At 43.2% G+C, this 26,483-nt stretch overlaps 1 protein-coding gene across 2 annotated transcripts in view; it reads left to right on the forward strand.

Moving 5' to 3' along the window:
- Positions 1–1,221: 1,221 nt before the first annotated feature.
- Positions 1,222–26,483, forward strand: part of RPP40 (ribonuclease P/MRP subunit p40) — a 56,812-nt gene continuing 31,550 nt past the window's right edge. Inside the window, exons 1-5 of one of the 2 annotated variants that reach the window (XR_012230673.1) lie at positions 1,222–1,534; positions 6,752–6,896; positions 23,801–23,869; positions 25,933–26,028; positions 26,116–26,241. Coding sequence is in view for 1 of the 2 variants with exons in the window: in XM_073567416.1 (XP_073423517.1) it covers positions 1,418–1,534; positions 6,752–6,896; positions 23,801–23,869; positions 25,933–26,028; positions 26,116–26,241 (553 nt within the window). In the remaining variant the exon portion in view is untranslated. The remainder of the gene's footprint in view (positions 1,535–6,751; positions 6,897–23,800; positions 23,870–25,932; positions 26,029–26,115; positions 26,242–26,483) is intronic. The other variant, XM_073567416.1, reaches the window with a different exon arrangement.

Here is a 26,483-nt window from a genome sequence, read left to right on the forward strand (position 1 = left end):
CTTCACGCCTCAGAAGCTTATCAGTCCTTGGTGAAGTCTTCTTAGGTGCGCCAGAGCCTGACTTCCTCTGCGGTACCATCCCAGGAGGCAATGATGCCGCCGACCGCTTCAGTTGATAAATTGCTTCTCTTGACACTCCCAGATCTCTAGCTACAGCAATCACCGAATCCCCCTTCTCGAGCAGAGTCAAGGCACGAGATTTCTCTTCCATTTTAAGCTTCTTTCAACCCATTGTTGGAGATAATAAAAAACTGAGGGAGATAATGAAAGACTGCCTAATAGCAAAACTGGCTGAGCTGCACATAACCAATCAGAGTGCAGCTTTCGCTTTACCAGAGAAGTGAAAACTGAGCGTTGATTGGTTGATATTTGCAACAAAGCCAGCTTTAATATTAGACAGTTTTTTATTATCTCCCCCATTGTGTACACTTTTAAAAAGTGAAATTATGATGTGGATTTTATATGTAAAGTTTTTTTTTGCTGCGCAAGTGTAAAGATTTTTTTTGCCGACACTGTATGTCATGGAGTGGGTGTGGTTGATGGAGCAAGCTCAGGAGCTGAGCCGGTTCTAGACAGGGCAGGTGCTGGCCGTGGTGCACAGCCAACACCTGCCTCTAACAGGAGCAAACAAAACCAGCTCCAATTGCTACTGTTAACCACTTAAATGTCACTATTAATCTGTCACAGTTGAATTTAAATGGCACAAGCAAGATGGGGAGATTATTCTGATGCTCATCACACCCTTCCAGGCAATTGCAGTAAACTGATGAGTTGCCATAACAGTCATATAGAGCCTGCTGAAAGCCTCCATTGGTGCTATCATTGTATTCCGGTGAAGCCCAACCACAGGCTGGGATTCATGAGACAAAGTTTTCACTATATACTTAAATATGAAAGTATTGCAGTATATAAAACAAGCTATTAAATGATTGCAGGTTCAAATTGCCCATGGAAACAGTGAAAAATATAATTTTTTAAAATATTAAAAAGCCTTTAAACATCTCTATCCACAGAAAAAAAAAATAATCAAGAGTATTTCTTCCACCACTTAAATGATAAATGTATAAAATTATGACAACTGCATTCTGGATTGTGCGCCAGCAGGTGGCAGTGTGATACACCCAACATCTGTCTTCACTATTGGCTGCATGAGCGCTCATTATAAAACTCTGATCTATGGACCGTCCGCCAGCAGGTGGCAGTGTGGTACACCAAACTTCCGTCCTATTATTCTAGTTTGAGCGCTCACCATAAACCTATGAGCGCTGCACCATGACTATCGGCCAGCAGGTGGCAGAGTGTTACAGCCAGCAGGCAGGAAATGGCGTGTGATTGCCGCCCCTTCCTCGGCAGTCTATGAGCTTTTTATAATTTATCCACTAGTGTCCTAATAATCTGTGTGGACGAGGCAGTCACGATGCTCCGCGCACTGCAGGCGTGTCCTCGGCATCTGCTGGTATGTGAGAAGGCCAGCTTCCTGCAGGAGAAGTCCCGGCACAGCGCCCACGTGGAGACTCATCACTACAACTACAGTGTGAGTACGCGGCGCGGCCATGTCTGCTGACGTCACTGTACAGCACGTGGAGCCCACAGGGACTATGTGACCCATCATGCGCCTACATATCAGTGCTAGCTGCAGCCAATTGGAGCCTGTGTTTTATAGTGTTGAATGAAGCGTGGAAACTGAAAGCCGACGTCTGATTGGATGCAGCATCATCTTCATTGTTGCGCCCATGGTCTGAGCTGTGCATTCATTGCTGCTGTTTAAAGAGGTTGTCCACTACTCCTACAACACCTTTTAAATCCCCCCCAGTAATAAGTTACACTCCCCTCCGGTGCCAGCACCATTCCAGCAGTGTGGGCAACGTCTCGCCCCTAATGATGTCACCCAACACGTGCGGCCAATCAGCAATGGCGTCACTCTTCCCACCTTTGGACAAATCTCGTGTGGAGGAAGTGAGAGGACAGCAGCGCTTCCTCGGGTGTGTCTGATTTCGCTAAAGGTGGAAGAGTGAAGCCATTGCTGATTGGCCACAGGTGTTGTGTGACATCGTTAGGGGCGAGCCGGTGCCGACACACCTACAACAGCGCTCGCACCCATCACCGTTAAAAAAAATTGTCTCAATGTCCCTGAAAAATCATACGAGTGTCATGCGAGTTCAATGCAATTTTTCTCCCTTAGCATCCATGTGTCATTTGGATGAAATACGTTTGCAATGCCGATCTTTAACATTAGCTTTTACACCGAGTAAATCTGTCATTTCAAGATGGTTTTGAAAGGAAATGTTATATATCGTATGTGCTTTGCGGGTGTAGCTTACTGTACATGTACGGTATTTTAGTAATAAATACATTTAGGAAAAGAGACGTAAGATCCCCCAAAGTTTTATTAACCAGCAGAGGGAAAGCTGACAGCTGGGGGCTAATGTTTTATAGCCTGGGAAGTGGATAATACACATGGAGCTTCCTAGGCTATTAATATCAGCTCACAGCTGTATACTTAGCCTTTGCTTGTTATTAAAATAGGGACCCATCCAAAAATGACTTCGGGGTCCCTCTATAATTAATAGCAAATGCTAGGCAGACAGCTGCAGGCTAATATTAGTTGCCAAGGAAAGGACCACAGATATTGGCCCCTTCCTAGACTAAAACTTTAACTCTCAGCTACCCCAGAAAACATGCATCTACACTGCTCAAAAAATAAAAGGAAACACTCAAATAACTTCCTAGATCTGAATGAATGAAATATTCTCATTGAATACTTTGTTCTGTACAAAGTTGAATGTGCTGACAACAAAATCACACAAAAATCATCAATGGAAATCAAATTTATTAACCAATGGAGGCCTGGATTCAGAGTCAAAGTGGAATGTAATGTTCTTAAAACAAGTCATAATGATGCTCAGTATTGTTTGTGGCCTCGACGTGCCTTTATGACCTCCCTACAACACCTGAGCATTCTCCTGATGAGGTGGGGATGGTCTTCTGAGGGATCTCCTCCCAGACCTGGACTAAAGCATCCGCCAACTCCTGGACAATCTGTGGTGCAAAGTGAGATTGGTGGATGAAGCGAGACATGATGTCCCAGATGTGCTCAATCAGATTCAGGTCTGGGGAACGGGCCTGCCAGTCCATAGCTTCAATGCCTTCATCTTGCAGGAACTGCTGACACACTCCAGCCACATGAGGTCTGGCATTGTCCTGCATTAGAAGGAATCCAGGGCCAATCGCACCAGCATATGGTCTCACAAGGGGTCTGAGGATCTCATCTCGGTACCTAATGGCAGTCAGGCTACCTCTGGTGAGCACATGGAGGGCTGTGCGGCCCTTCAAGGAAATGCCACCCCACACCATTACTGACCCACTGCCAAACTGGTCATGCTGAAGGATGTTGGTGAAGGATCGCTCTCCACAGCGTCTCCAGACTATGTCACATGTGCTCAGTGTGAACCTGCTTTCATTTGTGAAGAGTACAGGGCACCAGTGGCGAATTTGCCAATCCTGGTGTTCTGTGGCAAATGCCAAGCATCCTGCATGGTATTGGGCTGTGAGCACAACCTCCATCTGTGGATGTCGGGCTCTCAGACCATCCTCATGGAGTCGGTTTCTAACCGTCTGAGCAGACACATGCACATTTGTGGCCTGCTGGAGGTCATTTTGCAGGGCTCTGGCAGTGCTCCTCCTGTTCCTCCTTGCACAAAGGTGGATGTAGCGGTCCTGCTGCTGGGTTGTTTCCCTCCTATGGTCCCCTCCACGTCTCCTGGTGTACTGGCCTGTCTCCTGGTAGCGCCTCTGGACACTACGCTGACAGACACAGCAAACCTTCTTGCCACATCTCACATTGATGTGCCATCTTGGATGAGCTGCACTACCTGAGCCACTTGTGTAGGTTGTAGAGTCTGTCTCATGCTACGACGAGTGTGACAGCACAACCAACATTCAAAAGTGACCAAAACATCAGCCAGAAAGCATTGGTACTGAGATGTGGTCTGTGGTCTCCACCTGCAGAACCACTCCTTTATTGAGGTGTCTTGATAATTGCCAATAATTTCCATCTGTTGTCTATTCCATTTGCACAACAGCATGTGAAATTGATTGTCAATCAGTGTTGCTTCCTAAGTGGACAGTTTGATTTCACAGAAGTTTGATTTACTTGGAATATATTATGTTCTTTAAGTGTTCCCTTTATTTTTTTGAGCAGTGTAGGTTTGTTTGGATTGCTAATCTCCGGCGTGGTTCGTTTCGTTTAAATGTAGGCCTTTTTGAGATATCTAAAAAAAGAAATGGATCAGCTGTGCTTATATTTTTAAACTTTTGTCAGTACCTTGGATAGGGGATCCTAGAGTGGGCAGATTGTAAGTTAATATTCCAGCATATATTAAAAAAAGTACCGTATATACTCGTGTATAAGCCGAGATTTTCAGCCCATTTTTTGAGCTGAAAGTCCCCCTCTCGGCTTATACACGCGTCATATACCGGGAGGGGGAGCTGGGGTGTCAGAGATCATACTCACCTCTCCTTGCACTTCTCTGCAGCCCCTGCTTCTTCCTCTGCCGTCTGCTTCCTGAATTCAGGGGTCACGTGGTACCGCTCATTAAACTCATGAATATGCGCATATTTATGAGTTTAATGAGCGGTACCACGTGACCATCTGAATGCAGGAAGCAGATGGCAGAGGAGAAGCAGGGGCTGCAGAGAAGTGCAAGGAGAGGTGAGTATGACAGGGGCAGAGTAATATTCACCTATCCCCGTTCCAAGCCGTGCACCGCTGTGTCTCCGGGTCCTCCTGCTGTGACGGCAGAGGGCGCGATGACGTAGTCAGTATGCGCCCTCTGCTGTCACTGCAGAGAGCCAGGAGACAGAGCGGTGGACGGCGATGGAACAGGGACCAGTAAATATCACCGGTGCCGGGGGCTCAGGACACCGGTACCTGGCCCCCATTGACGGAGAGGTGAGTATGTCATTTTTTTTTTATTGCAGCGGCAGCAGCAGCATATAAGGGGTATATATCGAGCATCTTATGGGGCAGCATTAACCCTTGTGCAGCAGCATATGAGGGGTATTTATGGGGCAGCATTAACCCTTGTGCAGCAGCATATGGGGGCTATTTATGGGGCAGCATTAACCCTTGTGCAGCAGCATATGGGGAGTATTTATGGGGCAGCATTAAGCCTTGTGCAGCAGCATATGGGGAGTATTTATGGGGCAGCATTAAGCCTTGTGCAGCAGCATATGGGGAGTATTTATGGGGGAGCGTTAACCCTTGTGCAGCAGCATATGGGGAGTATTTATGGGGCAGCATTAACCCTTGTGCAGCAGTATATGGGGAGTATTTATGGGGCAGCATTAAGCCTTGTGCAGCAGCATATGGGGAGTATTTAATGGGCAGCATTAACCCTTGTGCAGTAGCATATGGGGAGTATTTATGGAGGAGCATTAACCCTTGTGCAGCAGCATATGGGGAGTATTTATGGGGGAGCGTTAACCCTTGTTCAGTAGCATATGAGGGGTATTTATGGGGCAGCATATGGGGAGTATTTATGGGGCAGCATTAACCCTTGTGCAGCAGCATATGGGGGGTATTTATGGGGCAGCATTAACCCTTGTGCAGCAGCATATGGGGAGCATTTATGGGGCAGCATTAAGCCTTGTGCAGCAGCATATGAGGGGTATTTATGGGGCAGCATTAACCCTTGTGCAGCAGCACATGGGGAGTATTTATGGGGCAGCATTAAGCCTTGTGCAGCAGCATATGTGGAGTATTTATGGGGCAGCATTAAGCCTTGTGCAACAGCATATGAGGGGTATTTATGGGGCAGCATTAACCCTTGTGCAGCAGCATATGGGGAGTATTTATGGGGCAGCATTAAGCCTTGTGCAGCAGCATATGGGGAGTATTAATGGGGCAGCATTAAGCCTTGTGCAGCAGCATATGGGGAGTATTTATGGGGGAGCGTTAACCCTTGTGCAGCAGCATATGAGGGGTATTTATGGGGCAGCATATGGGGAGTATTTATGGGGCAGCATTAACCCTTGTGCAGCAGCATATGGGGGGTATTTATGGGGCAGCATTAACCCTTGTGCAGCAGCATATGAGGGGTATTTATGGGGCAGCATATGGGGAGTATTTATGGGGCAGCATTAAGCCTTGTGCAGCAGCATATGGGGAGTATTTAATGGGCAGCATTAACCCTTGTGCAGTAGCATATAGGGAGTATTTATGGGGGAGCATTAACCCTTGTGCAGCAGCATATGGGGAGTATTTATGGAGAATCTTATGCGACAGCATTAACCCTTGTGCAGCGGCATATGTGGGGTATTTATGGAGCATCTTATGGAGCAGCATTAACCCTTGTGCAGCAGCATATTGTGGGGGGTATTTATGGGGCAGCATTAACCCTTCTTGCAGCATAATATGGGGGGTATTTATGGAGCATCTTCTTGGGCCAGCATTAACCCTTGTGCAGCAGCATATGAGGGGGTTTTATCTATAGAGCATCTTCTTGGACCACCATTTAACCCTAGGCTTATACGCGAGTCAATAAGTTTTCCCAGTTTTTTGTGGCAAAATTAGGGGGTCGGTTTATACACGAGTATATACGGTAATTGCCATTTTTAAAGCTTTATATGACTATTTTATATTAATTGTTTTATGAGTTTTGGGTAACTTTGATGTCAGTGATTTAAAGGAGATAGAATGAGCAACCCATCCTGACAGAAGTTGTACATTAATGTTATTTTATTGATCCAGGTGTCTGTTTTGTTACCTGAATGTAGACATCTACCTGAAAAATTAAAGCATATCATTGATGGAATGGGGACCTATCATTTAATAAAAAACTTGCCTCTACATGAATTTCTAAAACAAAAATTTAATGATGAATTTATAAAGAAAGGTAAGAAAACCAAAACCACATTTCTTTACCGTTGTTACCGTGTTGTGGTATATAATGTGCATGTACAGTATAACCTGTGTGACAGGGTCACTGTCACTGTGAGGGGAGACATGTGTCACAAAGATTGCTTTCTTCCGTGATCTAGAAACTCATAAGTTTCTCTCCAGTATGCTATGTGATGAAGGGGGTAATCAGCCATGATAAGGGACGGGCTTTTTAGGTGAGTAGGTCAGAGATGGGCGGGACGCCTACTCACCATATCTCCACTTCAAGACAGTGGCTGCGGAGTTAAATTTTGAGCCACTTATTTTTTTTTCCTCTGTTGTGTGTTTGGAGAGGTAAGGCTGTGTGCACACGCTGCGGATTAGGTTCGGATTCATCCGCGCGGATTTTGTAAAATCCGCAGGTGAAACCGCAGGTCAAAAGACCTGCGGATTGCTCTGCGGTTTGGCCCTGCAGCTTTTCATCTCCTCAATGGAGGAGATGGCAAACCGCAGGGGAATCCGCAGAAAGAATTGACATGTCAATTCTTTCTGCGGATTGAAAACCGCAGATAATCCGCGCGGAAAATTCCGCACCATCTGCACTTCGGTTTTTGATTCCCATAGGGAATCATGGTACTGTACACCGCAGCAGAAACTGCTGCAGGTCCGCAGCGGCCAAAACCGCTGCGGAACCGCAGCAAAATCCGCAGCGTGTGCACACAGCCTTAAGGGGGTTTTACACTAAGCGATATCGCTAGCAATATCGCTAAAACGTCACCGGTTTTGTGACGTTATAGCGATATTGCTAGCGATATCGCTATGTGTGATACTTACCAGCGACCGGCTCCCCCGCTGTCCATCGCTGATTGCGCGAGAATGTCCAGCTCCATTTCTCGTCGGGCGCTTCCTGCTGAGACTTCCTGCTGTGACGACGAGCGACGTGTGGAGGCGGGCGGGAGGACATCAGGATTGCTGTGTGTGAAAGGTGAGTATCGTGCGTTGCGTCGCTGCTGCATCGCTGTGAGGTCTTTCTGTATGAAAGCTCACTAGCGATCATTTAGCGATGCACCAGCGATCCTGACCGGGTCGGATCGCTGGTCTGATCGCTGGTGCATCGCTAAATGTAAAAGGGCCTTTAGTCTCCAGACATGGCTCAAGGAGGAACTGAGGACTTTTGTGTTACCTGCGGTTGAATCCTGCAGGAAAAAGGACTCTATTGGACTTTATCTTTGTTTTGTTTCGCCATTAGGCCACAAAGGCCACGTTTACTTTATTCAACTCCACTACTGTTTGTGCTGTGCTGTAGTAAACCAGCAGGTGATTTAAATCGGAGAGAGATGTCATCTAAAATAGTTAATAAATAATATTTCCCACATGACTACCTTACATCAGCACAATTATTGAAACATTTTTTTTTTTTTGGTTAGGAAGTTAGAAGGGTTAAAAGTTGACCAACGACTTTCTCATTTATCCCATCAAAATTTAAAAAAAAAAAAAAAAAAAAGAAACTTTTTTAGTGACCACATCACATTTGAATTGACTTTGGGGGGCCTATATGGCATAAAATACCCCAAAGTGACACCATTCTAAAATCTGCACCCCTCAAAGTTCTCAAATCACTTTCAAGAAATTTATTAACCCTTCAGATGCTTCACAGTAATTAATGCAATGTGGAAGGAAAAAATGAACATTTTACTTTTTTTCACAAATTTTTTTTTTTCACAAAGGTAACAGGAAAAAATGGACCCAAACATTTCTTGTGCAATTTTTCCTGAATACGCCAATACCTTATATGTGGAGGAAAACTACTGTTTGGCAGGCCTCAGAAGGGAAGGAGCACTGTTTGACTTTTTGATTGCAAAAATGGCTGGAATGTCGCATTTGGAGAGCCCCTGATGTGCTCAAACAGTGGAATCCCCCCACAATGACCTCATCTTGGAAACTTAACCCCACAAGGAATGTATCTAGATATGTATCCCCCTCCCCAAGCACAAAAAAAGTCCCACTCACTCCTTCAATGTGGTTTTCTGTCCTCTGCATGTAGGAGCCTTGAGCACATGGTTGGAGCAGCTGTGAATCCTGGAACACCATGGTGTGTTCTTTAGCAACCTATAGTAAGAAAGGATCCTGGAACACCATGGTGTGTTCTTTAGCAACCTATAGGAAGAAAGGCAGTGAGTACAGGGGCCCAGTTGGGCTATAAAATGCTAACATCAGCCTGGAAGAATCTACATTTAGTGATTCAGTACCTACCTATGTTTGCTGTTTGTCCTAGATCTTTGTGGTTTGGTAACACAGCTTGTGAAGGTGGCTTGCAGCCTAGCGTTTCTTGCTTGGGTGCTTTGGCTTATTTCGCTAAAAGAGTCTGTCTTGTCAACAGATCCTGTGTTTTTTAGTAATGTCTTGCATAGTGCTTGTGTATTGAGCCTCATCTGAAGCTTCATATCTTCAGAATTCAGCCTGCCGCCTCATGACTGGTCTTATGGCTTGTGTATTGAGCCTCATAGCTGGTCTCAGGGTTGTGTATTGAGCCTCATGTCTAGCCTCATGGCTTGTGTATTGAGACTCATGACTGGCCTTGTGTCGTATTTATTAATGGTGAAGACACTTCAGTCCTGGGTACCAGGTGCTGGTACCTACGATGGAGAGCAAATTTCTGACCAAGTGGCAGGGCTCGTATGAAGTAGTTGAAAACGGTGACGACATCAACTATAAAGTCCACCAACCAGGGACAAGGAAGCCTACCAGGTTTACCACATCAACCTGATTAAGCCATGGCAAGATAGGGAGCCTTTGGAAGCTCCGTGTTTGGTGAAGTCTGAAACCGATGTGAGAGAGGTCACGTGCCCAATAGCCGCAGTGCCGAGAGCTGCTTCATCAGAACAGAGACCTGTTCTCATAATTACTGGGTTGTACTCAAATCATAGAGCATGACGTTCTCACAGAGCCTCATGTTAGGGTGAACTTGCAGCCGTATCTGATTCCTGAAGCCTACTGAGAGGTGATCTCAAAAGAGGTGAAGCGGATGCTGAACCTGAGAGTCATTGAAGAGTCCAAGAGTGGCTGATCCAGTCCCATAGCCTTAATGAAGAAACGAGATGGAGAATAAAGGTTTTGCAGTGACTATAGGAAGATGAATGAGGTCTCTAAGTTCGATAGGTATCCAATGTCCCATGTCAATGAATTAATTTAAAGACTAGGTCCGGCCTGGTACATTACCACCTTGACCTCACAAAAGAGTATTGGCAAATCCCCATGTCCCAAGACGCCAAGGAGAAGACTGCCTTCTCAACACCAGACAGATGTTTTTAGAGACACTAAGATGCCATTTGGGTTACAAGGAGCATCAGCCACCTTCCAGAGAGCCATAGACAGAATCCTAACTCCCCATAAGCGGTATGCAGCGGCTTACCTGGATGACATCGTGATCTTCAGGATTGGGGAAGCCATCTATCTGAGCAAAGTCCAGGCGATACTTGATGTTCTACAGAAGGTAGGGTTTTCCATAAACAGGCAGAAATGTGCCATGGGAATGGAGGAATCTAAATACTTGGGCTACACACGTGGTCAGAATTGTTGGTACCCCTCGTTTAATGATAGAAAAACCCACAATCGTCACAGAAATAAATTGAATTTGAAAAAGTAATAAATAAAAAAATCTATGAAACTGAATAAATGATAATTACACAATAAAAGGGAAACCAAACAAGTGCATAGGGTATGTAAAAAGATCATAAATACCCGTGATTAGTGGCTCAATGTGTCTCCGGGTATTTATGATCTTTTTACATATCCTATGCACTTTATTTGGGTATACAGACTTTTAGTCTGTCTATTATATACCCTTTATAATGTCCATGGATTTTTTATGATCACAGTTACTTATGGCCCATGTGTTAATCATGTCATTATCTTCTTACTATGATTTAATTATGGTATTGTATTATGTCCATTTGTTTGGTTTCCCTTTTATTGGGTAATTAAATAAAAATATTTTTAAGTCTTCATCTAATTGGACTCTTGGTTTGTTCATATTTTGAGTAGGTTAATAATATCTTTCATGAACATCCCTATATGTTATATGATAAGTGAGTGTTTCTCACTAAGTTGTTGGTATATGAATAAATGATAGTCAGACATTGCTTTTCAACGATGCTTCCACTGAATTAAAAAAAAAATAAAACTCATGAAATAGGCCTGGACAGAAATGATGGTACCCTTAACTTAATATTTTGTTGCAAAACCTTTTGAGGCAATCACGGCAATCAAACGAGATTCCTGTAGCTGTCAGTGAGACTTCTGTACCTCTCGACAGGTATTTTGGCCCACTCCTCAAGAGCAAATTGATCCATTTGTCTCGTGTTTGAAGGTTGCCTTTTCCAGACAGCATTTTTCAGCTCTTTCCAAAGATGCTCAATAGGATTTAGGTCAGGGCTCATAGAAGGCCACTTCAGAATAGTCCAATGTTTTCCTCTTAGCCATTCTTGAGTGTTTTTAGCTGTGTGTTTTGGGTTATTATCCTGTTGCAAGACCCATGACCAGTGACTGAGACCAAGCTTTCTGACACTGGGCAGCACATTTCTTTCTAGAATCCCTTGATAGTCTTGAGATTTCATTGCCCCCTTACAGATTCTAGACACCCTGTTCCAGATGCAGCATAGCAGCCCCAGAACATAACAGAGCCTCCTCCATGTTTTACAGTAGGGACAGAGTTCTTTTCTTGATATGCTTCATTTTTCCGTCTGTGAACATAGAGCGGATGTGCTTTGCCAAAAAGTTTCGTTTCTGTCTCATCTGTCCATAGGACTTTCTCCCACAAGCTTTGTGGCTTTTCAACACGTAGTTTGGCAAATTTCAGTTTGGCTTTTTTTATGATTTTTTTTTTTTTTTTTTTCAACAATGGTGTCCTCCTTTGGTCATCTCCCATGAAGTCCACTCTGGCTCATACAGCGGCTGATGATGCTATCTGACACTGACGTTCCTTGAGCTTGAAGTTCACCTTTAATCTGTTTAGAAGTTTTTCTGGCCTCTTTTGTTACCATCCTTATTATCCGTCTCTTTGATTTGTCATCAATTTTCCTTCTGCAGCCACGTCCAGGGAGGTTGGTTAAAGTCTGGAGCGTAAATTTCTGAATAATATGTGCAACTGTAGTCACAGAAACATCTGCTTGGAGATGGTCTTATAATGGTCTTATAACTTTTACCTTTAACATGTTTGTCTATAATTTTCTTTCTAATCTCCTGAGACAAATATTTCCTTTGCTTCCTCTGGTCCATGTTGATTGTGATGCACACCATGTCACCAAATAGCACAGTGAGTATCTGTAGCCCTCTATACAGGCCCACTCACTGATTCCAAGATTGTAGGCACCTGTGATGCTAATTAGTGGATACACCTTGATTTAACAAAGAAGTGAACAGGGAAGAGCACCCGATCATATATGTAAGTCAGAAGCTGTCATCCTGTGAGAAGAATTACTCTATAGTGGAGAAGAAATGTTTGCCTATCAAGTTGGCGTTGGACACTAAGGCACTACTTCTTAGGCAGGAAATTTAGGCTAGTGTCAGACCATGCCCCACTGAGGTGGATGAGGGAGAAAAAGGGGAACAATGCCCAAGTGACCAGGTGGTTCCTAACAGTTCAGGATTTCAGTTTTCATGTTGAGTATATACCCGGAAAACTGCATGGCAATGCTGACGCACTGTAGAGGATCCACCGTTTGATAGCGGAAGTTGCCGAAGTGAGGGGGTATGAAAGATGGCCGCCAGACATGTTTTTGGGGCAACATATGGATCATCAAGGTTGGTAGCTTCAGTGGTGTAAGCCCGGGAAAGCAGGCTCCAGCACGTATAGTGCTGAGAGAGTTAATAGAGCGTATCGGGGCCGGGTTTTACAAGTAGTCAAAGAGATGGGTGGGACTGACTCCTCACATTTCACACCCCAGGGGCGTTGCATGGCAGATAAAATGGAGACCAGTTTTCTCCACATCAGGGTGTGGTGATGTGTGGATCTCCTGTGTACTGGTCTAAGATAAGGCTTGAAGAACTGGACACTAACCTGAGCAAGCAAACCCGCAATCCTGTAAGGACTATTTACCTTGTGCGTGATTTTGACAGCTAATTCCCGGCACTTAGTGCAGGAGCGGTGCGCACACTGCTCCCGGCACTTTTTAACCACCTAAATACTGAGATCACACTCAGTCATCGTGGGGGCCCGATAATTTCCATGGTGACCCGATGTTGTCATGACAACATGCTGGTCACTAGGCTACGGCAAGCCCCTGAGACCATGCGCTCGTGCATTGCAGTGGATTAAATCTGCGATCAGGCTGCTAAAAGTGTAAGGCTGGAGTCACACACAACCATTAAAAAATCGGACAGATTTTAACGGTAGGAAATCGCACAAAGATTCCTTGTCCAGGGATCCGTCTGTCATCCCATTTTCCGGCGATGAACCGATTTTATTCACATCTAAGCATCAAATTGACATCCAATGCCAATGCCTGATGCTCTTTCCTGTTGACCTGGAGAAGTCTTGTGATTTAATCGCAAGTCACACGTGTGGTCCGTTTTCAATGCGATTTTTAATCACATCCATAGACTTGCATTGGCGAATCCGATCCGAAAATCAGTGACAATCGCAGCATGCTGCGATTGTCTCAGTCCGAGGAACGGATCCGATAAAAAAAACGCATGATGGGAGCAGCACCATAGAATAACATTGGGACAAATGCAATGCGATTTTTTTTTTTTTTTTTTTTTTTTTTTTCTTTTTCTTTTCCCTGCATTGGATTCGTCCGATTTAATCGCTAGTGTGACTCCGGCCTAAGTCCCATAGCAGGACAAAATAAAAAAAAAAAGTAAAAATATAAAAACACAGAAAATATATATTTTATGTAAAAGAAATAAAAAATAGAGTACACCTTTGGTATTGCCACGTCCATAATGACCCAAACTGTCCCACTGCCTATCCCCTTTAGTGAACACGGTAGCTAAGAAAAAAAATGGGGGGGAAAGACATGCTTTTTCTTCATGTCACTGAACAAAAAGTAGAATAAAATGCGATCGAAGATGAATGTAAATGAAAATGGTATCTCTGAAAATGTCATCTTGTCCTGCAAAAACAAGCCGCCATACAGCTCAATCAGTGGAAAATAAAAAAAGTCGGAGCTCACAGAATAAAGCGATGCAAAAATTTACTTTTTTCTTATAAAATAATTTTTACTGTGTAAAAAAAACAAACAAATGTGGCATCGCTGTTATCGTACTGACTTGAAGAGAAAAGCTGCCTTATCAACTTTAACACACGCAGTAACTGCATAAACCCCCCCCCCCCCCCCCCCAAAAAAAAAAAAAAAAAAATCATTTTCCAAATTGCTGGGTTTTTAAAAAAAAAAAAAAAATCTGTGACCGAAAACGATCCAATGAGAACGTCAACTCATCGCACAAAAATACAAGCCCTCACGTGACTCTTGTCTATGAGAAAATTATAGCTATCTAACTATAACGATGCAAAAAAAAATTTTTTTTGCGATAAAAAGCATCTTTAGTGTGTGACAGTAGCCAAACACAAAAAGTTATAAATTGCTGTAATTGTATATACTGTTGATTTTTTTCGTTCTGCCTCACAGTAAGGCTTGGCTCACATTTATCCTGCGCTCTACGCTGAGCGCTTAGGCCTGGATCACACTTCCGTTTTTTAAAATCCGTCCAAATCCGTCGTTTTCCGTTAAACGGATCCGCCATTTTTTTGGAGGATCCGTTTTTTGGTCCCATAGACTTCCATTAGCGGTTACCGCGGATCCGTCAAAACGGATCCGTTTGCATCCATTTGCGGTAAAACGGAAACGGATCCGTTTTCTCACAAAAAAACGGATGGCGGATGCCAAAAAAACGGATGTGTGAAACAGGCCTTACACCAGGGTTTCTGTTTAAATCTCTGAAATAAATGATTCAGACAGAACCACCTGCAGAAGATTCCCTATAATAAAGGCAGATGGAGTCAAATTTATCGTCCACAAGTTTGGCAATTCTGTAGTGATGACAGCAAGCCTAATTTATGGATGCATGTCTCCAGAAGCACAACCTGGGCACAACATACTGGTCACAACAACGTACTGCAAGGCAGTTTGCAATTTGCTCGGTAACATTCACTTCTCCTTGTTTCTGGAAAACACCCATGGAGTCAATATTATCACTACATCTGTAGATAAATTCCCAAAAGGATATAATTTCCAAAATGGGGTCACTTAAGGGGGGATTCAGCTTTTCTAGCTTTTAGGGGCTCTGAATATGGAGTCTGCTCACTAATCTAGGAAAATCTGCGCTCCAGAAGGCAAATAGCCCTCCGTCTCTTCCGTGTCTCGCCATATGGCTAAGCAGTACTGTTCAGCGACATATGGAGCATTTCCACAGTAAGCAGAATTTGAGGCAGAATTTGTAGGACAAATTTTGGTGCCATTTTTACCTATTTCTCCTTGTGAAAACTTAAAATCTGGGGCTAAAACTTTTTTTGTGGCAAAAATGCAATAATTTTTTTCATTCACTGCTCAATGGTGTAAAATTCTGTGACACACCTATGATGTCAATATGATCAGTACAACCCTAGATGAATTCATTCATCAAGATGTGTATTTTGTAAAATGTGGGCACTTATGAGGAGTTATGCTTTTCTGTCACTTCAAGGGCTCTCCTAGTGGGTCATTGCATCTGCAAACCATAACACTAAAATACTGCATGATAATATGGTGCTCCTTCCCTGCTGAGCTTTGCACTGTGCCTGAAAAGTATTTCCGGTTTATATGTAGGGTATTGGCACACTCAGGAGAATATTTTACAACAAGCTGAGGTCCATTTTTTCCTTCAAAAAATTAATAACTTGGGGCTAAAGCAACATTTTAGTGGTAAAAATTTAAATTATTCTTTACTGCCCAATAGTATAAAAATCTGTGAGGCACATGTGGTGTCAATTTAATCACTGCGCCCCTAGATGAATTTATTGGGAGTGTAGTTTGTAAAATGATGTAATATATGGGGAGTTTCTACTGTTCTGGCACCTCATGGGCTCCGCCAATGTGACATGGCACCCTCAAAGCATTCCAGCAAAATCTGAACTCCAATATGGAGCTTCTTCCCTTCTGAGCTTTGCACTGTGCCTCAAGTAGTTTTCAACCACATATTGAGTAAATTGCAGGACAAATTTTGGGGTCCATTTTCTCCTGCTATCCTTGTGAAAAAGATAAAATTTGGGGATAATACAGTTTTCTGAGAAAATGGGGTCACTTGTGGGGTGTTTTCCACTGTTTAGGCACACCAGGGGCTCTCCAAAAATGTCATGACATCTGCACACAATTCCATCAGTCTGCGTTCCAAAACGTCACTCCTTCATTTCTGAGCCCTGTTGTGTGCAGAGACAGTATTTTTCCCCCACATATGGGGTATCAGCGTACTCAAAGAAATTGCTCAAAATTTGTATGGTGCACTTTATCGTGTTGCCTTTGTGAAAAGGTTTTTATTTACTGTTTAGGCACATCAGGGGCTCTCCAAACGGGACATGGCATTCGTTAATTTTTCCAGCAAATTTTGCATTCAAGTCAAATGGCGCTCCTTCTCATCTGAGCCCTGCCATGCACCCAAACAGTGGTTTTCCCCCACATATGGGGTATCGACATGCTCAGAAGAAATTGCACAACACATTTTTGGTTCATTTTTTCCTGTTACTCCTGTGAAAGTAAAAAAAATTTGGGTCTAAAGTAAAATTTTTGTTAATTGCTTACCTTGTTTTTCGGACTATGACGCACCCCAAATTTTGGGGTGGAAAATAGGAAAAAGATTTTGATAAGAAGGAGGTCCATCTTATAGTGCAAATTTACGGTATCTTATCTGGGGATCGGTGGTGGAGCTGGGTCACTGGAGGCATGGTCCTTTTCTCAGGAAGCTGGCGGCGGCAGTTGTTGGGCAATGCTGCAGTACTTGGGTAGGAAGAGGGTGTATCCCAGCAGTGCGATGCAGTGGGCCTGGTGTCGGCGGCGGGCAGAGCCGAGTGAATAATTGGTTTCCTGGCGGACATTTTCCTGAAACTGTGGGATCTCGGCCCATTCAGATCTCAATCTGTGTATGCTCGGCCTCCGGCGGCCATTTCCCTAAAGCCCACAGCGTGATGGGTTAATACACTTCTTGAATGTGGTTTTGAGCACCTTGAGGGGTGCAGTTTTTAGAATGTGTCACTGTTGGGTATTTTCTGTCATTTAGACCCCTCAAAGTCACTTCAAATGTAATGTGGTCCTTACATTTTATTTATTTTTTTAAGTTAGAATTCGATGGTCGACATTTAACCCTTATAACTTTCTAAGGAATAATAAAAAAAAAAAGTTTCAAATTGTGCTGATGTAAAGTAGACATGTGGGAAGTGTTATTTATTAACTTTCTTCGTGTGATATAACTCTGATTTAAGGGCATAAAAGTTAAGTTTGAAAATTGCTAAATTTTTGCCAAATTTTTTGTTTTTTTTCACAAATGCAAATCATATTGAAGAAATTTTACCAATATGCAATATGTCACAAAAAAACTCAGAATTTAAATTTTGACCTTGTCATAAAGGTGCAAACAGGCTTGAGGGTTAAAGGGGTTAAACTTGGTCCCTCTGTGGGAATTTCACTGCAATGCTTTATAAATTCAGTGCTGCACTGACACAAGCTTACTAGACCATGCTCTGTGCATGGTCTAAGTAGCTTGCTAGCCCTGGTGACCTGAATGTTGCGGGTGCGCCGATCGGACAGGAGAGGCAACCCCCTCTCCCTACCTTCTAAATACTGCAAACATTATCGAACGCAGCATTTGGAGAGCTTAAGGGTATGTGCACATGTTGCGGATTCTGCTGCGTTGTACAGTACCATTAAAGTCTATGAGAAATGGAAAACGATGTGCACATGCTGCGGATTTTTCCAAGCAGATTTTCTGTGGATTTAAATCCACAACATGTCAATTCTTTGTGCGGATCCGCAGCGTTTTGACACCTGCTCCATTATAGGAATCCGCGGGTGTCAAAACGCAGGGGAAATCAGAACAAAATCTGCACTGAATATGCAGGTAAAACGGAGGTCATTTTACTTGCGGATTTAGCCAAATCCGCGCGGAATAATCCACAGGGTAATCCGCAACGTGTGCACATACCCTTTCTGTTGGAAGCAAAGCGGGCCAGTTGTCCACTGTCAGATTAGTTGAACACCAGGCAGCGATCACTTGCAAAATCGTCAGGACGTATCCATACATCCAATGTTGGGGGAAGTCTTTCCTAATCAGGACGTATGGATATGTTTAAGGTCGTTAAGGGGTTAAAGATGAAGCATGTTTTGGCCAAATTAATGTTTCCTATTTATTTCTTTTAGGGCACAGTCAGACTGCCATATAAATCTGACCAAGGTCGGATCCCAGTGTACAGAATGTCTCTTTTCCCAAGCGTGACACCTGCATAGGAATACATGTGTCGCCTTCACACTCTGATTGGGAGAGCTGCCGGCCAGTCCAAGCTTTGTCCTAATGGTCTCGGTATGATTTATATGGCCATCTGACTGTGTCGAAGGAGAGGGTTTTTTTTGTTATCTTTTTGTATCCTTTTGGAATTCATAGAATTTGCATATTAACTTTTATTAAATGAGTATTTCACAGTATGAAAATAAGCAAGTTTCCAATGTACTTGCTTTTTCTATCATTCTCCTGCAGTGAGAGCTTTTATCTTACGTAGTTTACAGCTAGTTTCCATGGAGCTCGAGCATCAGAGTATGGCTGAGTGGAGTGTTTACAGTAGTTACATTCCAGGAGTGGAGTTAAATCCTAAGATGCCAGTCAGCTCTCTTCAGCCCATTGATTTCTCTATGGCAGTTAGCTGTTTGCCTCTCTCCCATTTAGCTTCTGCCAAGGCTCTTACCAGTTCTGTTTAATCACAATTTGTGATGAGCGAACATGCTCGGATAAGGTGTTATCCGAGCATGCCTGTGTGTTAACCGAATGTCTTCGGCATGCTTGAAAAATATGTTTAAGTCCCCAGAGGTATGACAAAAAAGCATATTTTTTTGCCTTGTGTTTTGTTTTTCTTTTTACTGTCTACACTGAAAGGGATTAGCTAGTAAGACGTGGTGATAATGTGTTCTTTATTTGCTTTCCTAAAAAAAGGAATTAATGGGTACAATTCATAAATAAAGCTCTTATCAGTCCTGTGTAATCACAATTAGTGATGAGCAAACGTGCTCGGATAAGGTGTTATCTGAGCATGCTCCTGTGCTAACAGAGTGTCTTCGGCATGCTTGAAAAATATGTTCAAGTCCCCATGGCTGCATGACTCGCCGCTGATAGACAGCCACAACACCTGCAGGGATTGCCTGTTTGTTATTATAGCCACGAGACATGTATTTTTTGAGCATGCTGAAGTTGCTCGGTTAGCACACAGGCATTCTCTGATAGCACCTTATCAGAGCACATTCGCACATCACTAATCGCAGTCCCTCAGCCCCCAGCATCATGGCTCTCACTGTCCATCAGAGTCTTGTGCTTGTTCAAACGCACTGTTATCTCTTTGTAGAAAATACAGGAATAACAGTGTAGACTGCAGAACAAACCACTAAATGGTCACTAGTGCTGATTGGTTGCTATTTGTACAATCGGAAGGAAGGAGGGGTTGGGGGCTATAGGTGATCACTATTGACCTCAACGTCTAGTTGGTTGAAATGACCAGAATCAAAGTTAACCTTGATTCTAGCTGTTGCAGCGGGATAATGGCAGTCTGTTACAGCGGGAGTTCCACGGTGATAACTCTGGTACAACTTCTACTTCCATATGGTAACCAAGACATAAGGACCTTTTATTTATACCTGTGGTATAAAGTGGCTTACATACATGCATTTTTATGACTTTGCTAACACCCACTATACGACTACAACCTTGTTTCCCTTTCTGTTATCATTTGTCATTCCAATTAGGACCGATACTGCATACATAGAAATCTTCATACCCTTAACACCCATCAGTTTATGAAGAATTTACAGTCTTCATTGTACCTTATATCCTCCCTTCTTGTACAGTTTAGCTGCAACACATTATAATAAGATTCTCGTGTGTCCTCAGAGAAGCAGCACCTCCTACACACAGAACAACTGGGCATAGACTTCTGCAACCCTGACACATAAACATTATCTTCAGCAGTGCTCTCAAAGTGCTGGACATTGCTATAAGCTCGTGATTTATCCATAACTTTGACCTTCGCTTTTCCAAACAAGCTTACTTCATAACTCAAACCACCTAACTATTCGACAATCTAAAATGACTGATACTTTTCACTCCTTCCTTAGTCCTAAAGTACAAGCCCCATCACCAACCTCCAGGGCTGAAGATCTGACTATTAACTTTAAAGAAAATGTGACAATATCCTTCAGGAAATTATCTAAAAAATAGCCCCTAATGGCATAAATTTTTCCTTTTCCCTTTACTCAGTTCATCCAATTCACTTTCCATCTTTTGGACCTGTCAAAGTAGATTCCAGGCCCTTCTTCTTCTCACTCTACTACCTGCACTAGCGACCCTATCTTCTCTCACCTCCTCCAGTCCCTCTCCCCAGCAGTTATTACCCACCTAACTAAAAAAGAGGCCATTTTGGGCATAACTAAAATGTTACAAGTGGATTGATCTAGTTGAAAATATTAAATAAGGTAATACTCCCATACCAGTTCTTTCCTGGATCCAGTGTAGGCCACTCCGTGGTCTGTATTTACATTGGAAGAAAGACCTAACAATTCAAGCAGCAACATGGCTGGTGGTTGAATGCCGTGTTAAGGTGACTTCAGCAGCTCATCATCGCTTCGCTGCCCTTCTCTTTTAAAACATGCCATTAGAGATGGGCAAACCCAAACAGTAAAATTCAGCTTCTGCAACGAACACCTACTGTTCGGGCATGGACATCAAATATGTACTTCACCAGGAAGTCTGTGTTACTGTTAGAGTTCGGGCCCCCCCCCCCAAACACCGGGTGTTTGTCACGCTGTCATGTGCTTGACAGCACGTCAAACACTGCTTCTGATTGGCACTGTTTTTTTGTAATTATTTGAATAAAAAAAAACTATATATAAAAAAACTTAATGGGGTCCCTACCCTATTTTTGACAACCATCTTTGCTAAAGCAGAAAGCTGGGGGCTGGTGTTTTCAGGCTAGTAAGGGGCCATAGTTATTGGCCCCTCTCCAGCCTAAATATAGCAGCTCACAGCCACCCAGAAAAGGCGCATCTATTAAATGCACCAATTCTGGCGCTTTGCCTGGCTCTTCCCTCTTGTCCTGTAGCGGTGGCAAGTGGGGCTCATATTTGTGGGGTTAATGTCACCTTTATATTGCCCAGTGACATCAAGCCCACAGGTTAGTAATGGAGAGGCGTCTATAAGGCACCTATCCATTCCTAATCCTATAGTTATATTGTAATTAAACTCACAACAAGAATAAAGGCTTTTATTTGAAATAAAAACAAAAAACACTTATTTTATTATTTAAAAATAGCAAATGCAGTTATACTCACCTAACACCCGTTCCATTGAATCCCTAGTCTTCTGTAATAAAACAAAAACTAAAAAAAGCAATTTTTCTGTTTGACATTCTGTCCCGTGCCATAATCCATGTCTGGGGATTAATAGTTTTCAACCTGGACGGTGCCAAGATGCGACAGTCCAGGCTGAGAACCACTGATGAATGAGCTGCTGTTGGGACGCAGCATCAGTGAGCAGCGGTGACCTCATTGAGGTTACCGCAGGTCACTGAAGCTGTGTTCCCAGCCGGTCCAATGAACTGCGGTGACCTCCATCCGGTGAGATCACTGCTAGCACAGTGAGAAAAAGTCTCACTTTGCAGAGGTGAGTTCATCGGGAGTATTTCACTGCGCTGAATTTGAACTACGGTGAACGTTAAATATAAGCACAACGGGTGCAAGGCCTCCCATGCAAAAAATCCCTTGTTTGCAAAATAATATAAAAGTGGAAATAGCTGGCAACACTCCATTTTATCAAAAATCAGGTGAACTTTATTGGTCCTCGTGGTGTGGCAACATTTCGGCTACAATTAATCTCTCTATCTAGAGCTGAACTTCTTGTTAACTACCTAAGCATGACATTTCCATTTCTCTGGGTCGCTCCACCATAACTCCTGTCCAACTCGCAACCTGTTTTAGGGTTATTTCCCTTTCTTCCTCATTTTGGAGTCTTTCCTTTTCTCCATATATTAAGTCATTCACTCCCTGATGTCAACTTTACCTCAGAAACCTTACCAGAATCCAACCTCTTCTCACCTGGTCCACTTAAATTCTTCCATCTCCATTCTATCCTGAATGCAGCAGCCAGGCTTATATTTTTGTCCAGCCATTAAAGAGATGACTTCAGTTTGCACTGGTTTCCTATCCTCTACAAAATATCTCGTACACTTCTCACTCTCGCTGACAAAGCTACCCACATGTCTGCACCTACTTACATTGTTTACCTAATCTCTGTCTACCACCCTACCTGTGCTCTCCATTCGGCTAACGTTCTAAGGTCCCCTTTACATTTAGCGATGCACCAGCGATCCCGACCATGATACGACCCGGTCAGGATCGCTGGTGCGTTGCTAAATGGTCGCTAGTGAGCTGCCACACCGGCAGATCTCACCAGTGATGCAGCGGCGGTCGGTCTTACCTTTCAGACGCGGCGAGGGTGTCCGTCTTCTGCCTGCGTCCATGGAGCCGACGACGAGAAATGGACCAGGCCGATCTCGCGCGATCACCGATAACCAGCGGGGGAGCCAGTCGAAGGTAAGTATCACATGTAGCGATATCGCTAGTAATATCGCTGCTGCGTCACAAAATCGGTGACGCTTTAGCGATATTGCTAGCGATATCGCTATGTGTAAAACCCCCTTAAGGACTGGTGTATGCTCAGAAGATATGAACATCGCAGTGTATCAGTCAGGATGGATGCCAAGGTATATGTCCACAATAAGGACCAACTGAAAAGAAACTTGTACCGCTTGTATACATATCTTGGCAGCGGCCTTCTGGGTGAGAAAGTTCACTGCTGTTTTCCTATTCCATTAAATAAATCGTATGCAGTTGCATACCGACCAAAGACTGAAAGAACACACTTTCTGCCTATATTTGGTGGATGGTCTTCTATAACAACGTTACAGTATATATCATGAAAATCTCCAAATGTATACTGTAGATCGTCTTCTATTGATTCAAGCTCTTTAGCACCCGTTAGGGTACACACAGGTGCTGGCACTCGTGTTAGCTGCTGCAGTTGGCTTCCTGCAGCAGCTGGGCGATCATGTGTGTCCGCTATTAAGAAAAATGAATATTCACCGTGCAGTGAATATTTCTTTGTGCTGCATGTTGGGGGACATATATATCAGGATGGGAGACATTACCCTCCATAAGTGTCAGCAGCGGATCACCCCACTCACATCATTGACAGCTCATGACCACATTTTTTTCCTATTTTCCTCATCTAAAATGTAGACACGTCTTACAATCCGGTGCATTTTTTAATCTGCAAAATACGGTAAATACAATATTTGACATGCTGGTAGTTTGTGTGCTGGGACCTCCGTAGATTATGAGAATGGGGTAGTTGTATTTTTTTTACAGTTGGTAGCATGCAATCTCATGTTCAAATTAATGTGTTGTACTGGATTCACACACAAGTGTCTGAGTAAGGATTGCGATTCACAGACTAGCCACGGGTCTCTTAACCCAAACTTCACAGCATCATATATGCCCATGAGGCTTTTGAGTTTGGGTTAGGAGCCCTGCGGCCAGTCTTTAAATCACATACTGTGACACAAGAATGGATAAATGAGTGCTAACAGCTTTTGATAACTTTTCATTGTTTTTATACATGTATGTGTTTTTTTTCTAGGCTTGTTTTATGCACTTTCATATAACACAAGAATTGATCAAGATAATGTTGCTGCAGTTCTGCCAACAGGTATCTATTTATTTCCTACCAAGTTTAGAACTGAATTGTGGACACAAGGGAACACGAAATTCTAGTCTTGTTTTATATACCAAGAAAACCGACCAAATATTCCATGAGTCTCTCCAATTAAGGAATATATATTTTAAGAGATCAAGAGGATGTGTACAGAGGGCATACATCATCACAGGTGAAGGCTTTTGACGAAACGTGCGTCAGGTTGGACACTAATCATACTAGGGATGTTCTCCCTATACAGTATGTACTGTCTTTTATAATAGTGATCTATTTCTGATGTGTTTGACAGTGTTGTCTTCACCTTATGGTTTATGCATGGACAAAATTGGACAGTAGAAGCATGCACACTATATAATTGATTTTGCCTATATCTATACACTCATTGTTATATACATGCATTGTCCATTATATAACCCACGGCTTTCCATATTCCATATGTCATTATTTCACGTGTAAGTGGGAAACCAACTATTGATCATATGCCTGCATTGAACTATATACCCCTCTTCAAAAATGTTTTTATAATTATATCTACCCAGTATCTACACTTGCGTTTGCATCCTTTTTCTGTTTGTACATCCACTGTATGCCAGTTTGATCCCTAATAGTGTTTATTCCTTAAATTGGAGTGACTCGTGGACTATTTGATCGGTTTTCTTTTCTTTATATGTTTTGTGCGTTTTTTACAGCATTTTCTGATTGGCACTGTTGTCCGTTAATATTTATGCCAAAGACATAGTGAAAATGAGGATGAATGAACTCATGGAGATCAACATCCAACACTGCGGGGACACCATCACATGTTTCTCAACGCAGTGATTCTAGGGCAATGCCCCCATCCCTTATGGGAAATATGTAAATATATGCAAAACACAAGCCGCGGAGACACCATCACATGTTTCTCAACGCAAGCAATGACTAGCCAGGTCTTTCCCCGGGAGGGAACAACCACGGGGTTTTGCATTGTGTTTTGCATATAAAGGCATAGTTAGGTCCAGAAATATTTGGACAGTAATCCAATTTTCATGATGTTCATTTTTAATACTTGTAGAGAATCTTTTGCAGGCAATGACTGCCTGGCTTCTTTAGATGTTTTGGTAAAGTCTAATCTGGCCTTTCTATTTTTAAGGCTGATTAATGATTTGCACCTTGTGATGAACCCTCTGTATTTGCTCTCATTAAGTTTTCTCTTTATTGTAGACTTAAGGTACCATTACACATAACGATGTCCCAGCGATCCCACCAACGATCCGACATGGATGGGATCGCTGGGACATTGTTAGCTGATCGCTGGTGAGCTGTCACATAGAGAGCCCCTCCAGCGATCAAGACCAGCGAGCACACTGGTTACCAATGTAAACATCGGGTTTCTAAGGGCCCTTAGAAACCTGATGTTTACCCTAGATACCAGCGTGCACTGCAGGCAGGGCGGGAGGTGGAGGCAGAGCGGCGCAGACAGGCCGGTCGTAGCATTGCTATCTGCTACTTCGGTCTGACAGACTGGAGTAGCAGATAGCAGAGCTACTCCGGTCTGTGCGCCGCTCTGCCTCCACCTCCCGCCCTGCCTGCAGTGCACGCTGGTGTCTAGGGTAAACATCGGAGACCTCTATGGTTGTCAGTGACGTATTGTTGTGAGCGCCACCCAGTGATCTGTGCTGACATGTAAAAAAGCAAACGTTCTTTAGTCGCCCACCCCGGCTACATTGCCATGTCTGCATCGACAGTAACAAAATGTTAACCTCGGGGAGGGTGAGTAAAGTGTTTTTGTATTTTGTTTTTTGCTACAAACAGCATCAGGGACACTACTTTTCTGAAACCAGAAAACGCATTTAACCTTCTTCAAATCATCAGCATTTGAATGTGAAGAAAATTGAAACCAGACATAAGTGATCGGCATATACTGTTCATTTTAATCTGTTTCTAAATGTTGCACATTGCAATGTTCTTGTGCCCTTTCCTGATACAGCACATATTACTGGATAATAATTATAGAGATTTCTAAATTTCAAACTGCATTGTGCACCATCTGCATATTCAGTGATATTTTTTTCCCGTAGGAAAGCTGATTATCTCTGTAAATAAAGACACCTATGAAGAGTTGGGTCTGCAGGGCAAGCCCTCTCTATATTCGGGGAAACATGCCTTGCGATATAGTAAGTTTCAGGAGTGTGCTTATTGTCTGTTACTGGACCTGTGCATTCGTTCTGCTTCACTAGTAACCTTTTCCCTTCATTTTGCAGTTATTACAATTGATCTGACAGACAGTGCCATGTCACCAGATAGTAAAAAGTTCCAGCGTGTGAGGTGGGCCTTGACTGAGAAAAAACCTCTGAGTTTTGATTTCTTGGTTGCTTGGGATAATTCAGGTAGTTCACCCCTCTAAAACAATATCGTCTGGTATTTGTATGTGGCATCATTTGACTTTTTGTTGGCACCCTCCTTAATCAGACTTGGGTAGACAGGTAAAACACCACAACTCATTCATTTTCAATGCAACATGTTGAAAAGAAACATATGTTGAAAACTGGTCAAAAAACACTACCTGGAATATTGGATCTCAAGTTAAGAAGCCACATACGCTAAATATATTCTTAATTATTCGGTCTCC

Source organism: Dendrobates tinctorius, unplaced genomic scaffold (assembly GCF_039654945.1).
Source record: "Dendrobates tinctorius isolate UK_male_01 unplaced genomic scaffold, ASM3965494v1 ptg000004l, whole genome shotgun sequence".
Lineage (NCBI taxonomy): Eukaryota > Metazoa > Chordata > Amphibia > Anura > Dendrobatidae > Dendrobates > Dendrobates tinctorius.